The sequence below is a fragment of the Quercus lobata genome, chromosome 6 (genome assembly GCF_001633185.2).
Source record: "Quercus lobata isolate SW786 chromosome 6, ValleyOak3.0 Primary Assembly, whole genome shotgun sequence".
NCBI classification, from domain to species: Eukaryota; Viridiplantae; Streptophyta; class Magnoliopsida; order Fagales; family Fagaceae; genus Quercus; species Quercus lobata.
Window position 1 is genome coordinate 10,874,141 of NC_044909.1, and position 7,160 is coordinate 10,881,300.

At 35.5% G+C, this 7,160-nt stretch overlaps 1 protein-coding gene across 1 annotated transcript; it reads right to left on the minus strand.

Annotated features, from left to right (window-relative positions):
* Positions 1-20: 20 nt before the first annotated feature.
* LOC115994805 lies at positions 21-6,381 on the minus strand. Its single transcript, XM_031119079.1, has 7 exons — positions 5,688-6,381; positions 4,686-4,883; positions 3,754-4,026; positions 2,694-2,796; positions 1,534-1,652; positions 1,238-1,414; positions 21-845 (listed from the first exon to the last, which is right to left on the minus strand). Exons 1-7 carry the CDS (start codon positions 5,997-5,999, stop codon positions 96-98), a joined length of 1,932 nt encoding a protein of 643 aa, XP_030974939.1. The 5' UTR covers positions 6,000-6,381; the 3' UTR covers positions 21-95.
* Positions 6,382-7,160: the final 779 nt, after the last annotated feature.

Genomic DNA, 7,160 nt, shown 5'->3' on the forward strand with positions numbered 1-7,160 from the left:
GCCCTATCAAACAAGAACGATATCATCCAGAAGAAATCAATAGTATATTAATAAAAGGGGTTATGTACAATATATATTCTTTTAGTTTGTTCATTTCACATTTCACAATCACAAGGTTCTTCATTTTCCAGTTCCTTGATTAACATTTCCATCATCTTCTTATACATAGGCATATAATGATCATTTATCATTGTTTTTGAAAGCCGCAGTTTACTATAAAGTTCTCTAGGTGTCTCAAAAATGCCAACACGTTCTTCCGTGTGCCCATCATGATCTCCATTAGGAGTATCGGATGAAGGTACAGAAACAATATGCATGATTCTGCCAGGGGGATAGAAGTGGTGGCTCTCTGATACTTCTGATGATGATATCGGCTTATTGATTTCCACTGCATCTGCTAGCATATTCTCCTCTTCAATGATTTCTTTAGCTGCAGCTGCTTCTGCCTCCTGGGCTCTAATGTTTGTTTCATTATTTTGCCGTTGGAGCTCTTTCTCGAGTTCATACCATAACTCACCTTCAGTAAATTCTTCCACAGTGGACACAGTAATGACACTATCATCTGGAAGGAGTGGCTCTTCTTCGTCAGTATCATCATGTCCTGATCCACTGCTAGAAGAATTAGATTCCACTTTAATCACAATAGGGTTTCCTGTTATCACTTCGGTTGCAACAGATTCAGAATTTCTTTCAGATTCTAGAGCTACTTCAGGAAAATTTTCGACCTGAGAATCCAATAGGGGGCCTACATGACGGCGACGTGCACCCATGCAAGACCACGACGACAGAGATGAGCGTGTTCTGACAACAGCTTCAGCAACATTCTTTGCACGCTTCATCACAACCTAAAATTTACCAAGCAAAACGGCATCATCATACAAATACATAGGAGCAAGGGATGAAAGCTTTGAATTTGTACCTAGGCTCTCCCCATGAGGGAGATTCGGACATGCCACTAGGCTTTGCTACAAAGCCATTAGCAAAAGAAAAGATACAAGGTTTTATTACAGCATATCTAAGCAGATGATTCTATCAGTACTTGTGCACTCAACCTAGTGTCAAAACTTTTTTTGTCATGAAGATTGACAGGATAATTTTTCATTACCTAATAGATTTAAGAAATCATTACTTGCGAAAATTTCACTGTTGATACCTAGCTTAAATCTAGGTCTTCAGAAGGAGACGCAGGAGCAAACAATACTAGAAGAGATTAACCAACAACAGAGATAAATTTTACCTGAGTGCTGCTGGATACTGGCCGCAGAAGTGCACCTGCACCAGCAACCCTGGCTTTGGCACTAGCTATAGATGGTAGATGAGACCCCAGAGCAGTTGCAGAGCGATAAACAACATTTATGACCCTCGTACGCTCAATCTGATCCCGCAAATCATTTAACCATGATGATGCTGTCACCTGAAAATAACAATTTAAGGATTCCCAAAGTTTGTAATGGACAACAGATTGAAAATTAGGAATTTCAACTACGAATTTTCTATACATCCACTTCCAGTCAGAAGAGAGAGGTACAGCACCTCAGAGCGAAGGTCATCAATAGAAGCTGTCGAAAATGTTGGCACCAGGTCAGAACCATTTATGACAGTAGTAATGAAGTGTTTCCCTGATTCTGCTAAGTCCAATGTCATACAGGCAGCTGCAGAATGACAATTATAAAACAAGCACTTAAGAAATCACATTTTACTAATTTATCCCTTCCCAAAAAAAAACATCGTATTAAATCAAAGGCATAAATTTCTGTTGTCTAACAAGAGCTGATAAGCACACTCCCTAAAATTGTAGTACAAAGATAAAAGCACCTTAAGCCTTGGGAAAAAAGGGGGGAGGGGAGCACCATTACAAATTCAAAAGACAATTTCTTTCTACGCTCCATTGTCTATATCTTTTCCTCCATTGTACTAATATGTTGATGCAATGATTCTGACAACTTCAATGGATTTTGATCACTAATGTCCTCTAGTTTTTTGTGTTTTCATTGGTAAAATTCACAAACACATTTTGGGTTTTGAACCTGCGACAAAGATGCCATTTGAGCTACAGCTCATTTGCATAATTAAAGTCCTCCACATGAAAATCTTTTGCAGTTAGTGGAGCAAATGAAGCTATTCATCATGTGAACTTAAGAAAATATCTTGATAAAGACAAGGAAATTGACATATGATAAATAAAGGAGATTGTCATATTACCACCATGCCATGCAAATAAACTTTATCCGGTGTCCTTAGTTATGTCATATCTTGTATTCCTAATGTTATAGAGCATCTTCTTCACCCTTAAGTGTTCACTTGATAATTAGATAAATTAGCCATCATATCTATTAGAGCCTTTTCTGTTTCTCTATAGAAATAATTCACATTTTCCACTGCCATCTGAAACATAACTGATAGATGGTACATACAATGGAAACAAAAGCTGCAAACTAGGGGATAAAGTCATTTTTAATTTGGAAGTCCACATCATTCTGACTTCACTGAAGATAATCATCAAGTAAGATGCCACAAAATGAGGAAACAAGGCAGGTGCACACATTGATAATCCTTTGTCCCCATGACCTTCTTAATCCTTTATAGGTAAATCTAGTTATAAAAGTTTATGAAGACTTCACAAAGCAACTAAAAACAAAGCTATCAGTAGAAATAGAAAGCAAACATAAGCAACAGGCTTGATCAGTACATACCTGGGGCAAATGTGACACAAGTCGTCGAGGATAATTCTTTTTGTTCTCGTAGAATATATGTCAACAGCGCAGCAGTACCACCACCAAGTGAATGCCCAACAATCTGAAAATGACAAAATGAAAAACTAAGGCAAAATAAAATTATATATTTGAAAACCTATATTGCATGAACCAATTCAGTACAGTAATTTAATTTCCAAAATTGACTAGATGATGACATAGCATGGCAGAGAGTAACAAAGAATTAGAGGTTTATATCTTAGGGAAAGGATCCTCTCCCATTTAAATCCTCCAATTTTTGTTTTTTCCAATTTTAATATAAATGTAGACACATAGCATTTAAAAAAACCAATGGTCTTAAAAACCCATGTAAACTACACAAAATCAAATACATACCATGTGTCTCACATCTAGCTAAGAATTGGAAGGAATTGGAAGGAATTGGAGGATATAAATGGAGTGGATCTTATCCCTATATGTTACAGAGAAGATCCTAGCAAAGCAAAGTACCTGCAGATATCATATTTCACTAAAATAAAATCCTCTTCCAGTTGTGGTAAATTTTAAATCAAGGGCCATGTTGAAATCAATTAAGTTATATGAAAGGTTATGCTACTAACTGACCAAAATTTTTTTTTTATTAGTCACAAGATTAATTAAGAACTATAAGAAGATGCTTGGTAACATGAGATTCCTTGATAGGTTAACTAGAACAGATGATATTGAACGAAGTATTCACGGAAATACAAGCAGAAACATAAAAATTAAAAAAAAAAATGAAATTTTTAATAGGAAAACATCAAGAATATTAATTTATGCTTTTTATCCTTTTATTATCCATCCAAAAAGAAAAGGTTAAGATCTACCACAAGATGCCATTTTATTTTATTTCTTGATAAGTAAGAAAAAACAGTATAAATAAAGCTTCTTTATGCAAAGGAGCGCAAAGAAGTCAAAAAGTATGCCATTTTAATTTGTTTGACAGAAAGAAAAGTTATCAGCAGAGTTAGCACAATTAAATAGTGATTTATAATATCAAATTAGAACTTATAGCCTGTACCTTAACTTTGTAATCAGGATATTTATCAAGAGCTTTGAGCAGAAAAGGAGTGCTAAGCTTTGCAATCCAACGAGCAGCAGCAACCATTCCACAATGAGCATATCCTAAAACTAAATTGCTTATTCCACCATCATGTAAAACCGAGTGGTGAAAAGGGACCACCGCTCCAGTTGCTGCTGTTAGTGTATCTTTAATGCTATGAGTACCACGAATCAATAGAAGGAAACATTTTGAGTCTTTATCTTGTATAATTGTGAAAGCAGGCTTCAAAAGCTGCAATCATTGTTCTGGTAATTAAAACAATACTCAATTATGATTTTAATTTAAATACAAAACACATAAGCAAACTAGCAATACATGCTTGACCGCATATATCATGATTAGTATGAAGACAAAAGGTTCAACAACCACCAAAGGAGAAAGCCAAAACCTAAAAGTTGAAATTTGTCAAGTTTAGCCCACATCAGAAGTCTCATACGTTTACAGGAAAAATATGCAAAATTTTAAAAGGCTATTTTTCTCAAGTTTTAAACTCCTTTCTGTTATTTAGCTCAAGGGTTTCTTGCTATAGTCTACTATTTTTTATCTCCACAGATACACTTCATAAATTGTGGAGCCTGGCATCAACTTATGGCATCCACTCAGTCCTGTGGGTAATTGTTTCCCATTTGAAGAGCCCTCTGACACCGTAGCATTCATATGGGAAATAACTAGTCTCAGATGCACAAGTGCTATGGATGATGGAACGGAGAGAATTCCAAGAAACAATTGAACTAAAACCCAAATAAGAGACTAAACCAGATCGCTGCATGCAATATGGCTCTCATGCAGAACAAAGATGACCACTCCATATGCATGTACGTGCCACATGATCTACATTGTGTAAGTTTTGAGTTGAAATCAAATAACGCATACTCTTGACTGTAACATACCGCTGCCTTGGGCTTCTGAAATAGGACATCTTCATAAGAGTAGCCGGCAGACTCTAAAAACACCGGAAAAGGCTTCTTTGAGAAGTACATACAAAGGGTCAACAACCTCAGAAATTTATTCAACTCCGCAACAATTTCTGGACCTTTAAGTTGAATACAATTACTACCAGCATATACACTTGCAACTTGTAAGTTACCCTGCAAGCACATCACACTCAGTAACATTTCAATCACACATTACCATTATAGCTAACAACACAAACAACAACATAAAATAAAATATAAAAGAGGAGGAAAAAGAAGAAGAAAAATCGACTATAGCTCCTTGGCAACAGACCAATAACGTAACAACTAATCTACTGAATGACCTACTGCCTCTCAGTTTCAAATGCACAAACAACACCAATCTACTATTGTGAAAGCTAACAGGCAAATACCAATGCTTGATACTAAAGTTTAACCCCCAAAATTTCTGGTTTTCCAATTGCATCCGTCCCAATCCACCCTCCTCTTTTCTTTTCTTTCTTTTTTTATTTTTTATAATTCAATAGTTGGGGGGGGTGGTGATGGGATTTGAACTCTAGATTCTCAGCTCATCCCAATTAAAGTAATAAACCCTAGTTCAGAACTTTCCTCCACTCTAAACAATTAACTAATTGTTACTGTTGGAAATACAACTTTCTCATTCAACAGATTTTAAATAATAAACAAATAAAATAACTAAATCACACAGCATTACTTTAAAAAAATAAATAAATAAATAAATCTCTTATAAAGTTCACAAGAACTGTGACACTTTTTAGTGCTACAAAAACTAAAAAATTGCAAGAAAGTTAAAAATTAATAATTACAATACCAAAAAATAAGCTCAATTAAATGGAAAAGACTCATAAAGAAACAAAATTTAGCTAGCAGACAGTTCCAACCAAGCACAATCTACAGAATTACGATAAAACCACTGCAAATATATCAAAATTTTCTCAAAAAACCTTAACAACACACCTGCCTCCGCATGAAATAGTTAATGCCGAACGCCAAATCGCCGATCGGCCACTTGCCTAGAGTCTCCGAGTACGTGAACCGGAGCGTCTCCGACAACGTCGTGATCGACTCGAAGAGCGTCGCCGGAGCCTGAGCTGGCCTCCGAGCGATTCTCTTTCTACTCGATCTCGTCAAATCTCCGCCGCTGCTCCTCCTATCACCCCTGTCTTCGTCGACCTTCGGCCCCGACGACGACGCCGCCAGCCTCCGGCTCAGCATGTAGTAGAGCAGCACCACAGCCCCGGCGGCGGTCGCCATTGTCCCCGCCGCCATGGGGAACTCAACGGCGGAGATCGGAAAAAAGAGAAGAAAAAAAAAACCTCAAGCCAAAAGCATCAAATTACTCAAAATTGAAAATTTTGAAGGAAAAAAATAAAATGTCTGATTTATGAAAAAAAGTGAAAAAAGAGAAATCTTGAGGAAGAATTTAGGGTTTCAAAAGAGTTTTGAGAGATTTGGTTGGGTGTGAGAGATTCTGATTTGTTGCAGAGGGAGGTGATGTGGAAACTTGTAAGAAGTGAGGAGGTAAAATGACCTAAAATGTCCTTTGGTTTCAAAATTGACGGGGACATTGCGTGGTGACCAAGGAAATAGAGAGGGTAGTTTCGTCAATTTCGGGAGACGCACACGTTGGGTTGGAGGTAATAGAGGAGAGAGAGGAAGGTCACGGTCGTCACGGAAGAATAAGGTAAGAATTGGAAGAGTGCGCACGTTAAGGATCTACTATGATAATTGTAGTTGATGTGACATTATTTCTTTCTTTCTTTTTTTGTTTTTTTTTTTTCTCTTTATTGAAAAAATATATTTTCAATTCATAACTATTAATTTAAAAAAAATTGTAATGAGTTAAAATTTTATTGTATTTATAAAAATTACATGAAAGAGTATTTAAGAAGTCTCAAAATTAAAGAATTAAATAAGAGTATTGATTTAAGAAATATTCTTAGGAAATTTTTTACAATAAAAAAATATAATTAATATTTTTTTTTATATCTTTTTATATTTCTCATTAAAATTGTATGATTTATTGAATTTAGGACACCCATTAACTGTACTCAAAAATAATATTTTTAAAGAATTTTGTAGTTCAATTAATATCTCTTATGTTTTTAAAGAGACTTTAATTGAGGGGAAATGGAAGGAAAGTGGAGGGAGAAATTATTAGGTCTACCAGAAGGATTGCTAATGTAGTCTTCTCAACCAATAAGACGATATCATTTATGTAAATGTATTAGTGAATTTACTAATCAACACAAGAAATAATAATAAAAATTACCAGGTATGGACATTTGTATAAATAATAGTATTTTATTGGTTGGAAGGTTAGGGAGGATCACATTAGTAATTCTCTTGGTGGATCTAATAATTTCTCGAGTGCAGGGAAGTAAAGTAGAATTGACTGAAAATAGACTAATTTTGGGTTACTTATACTCT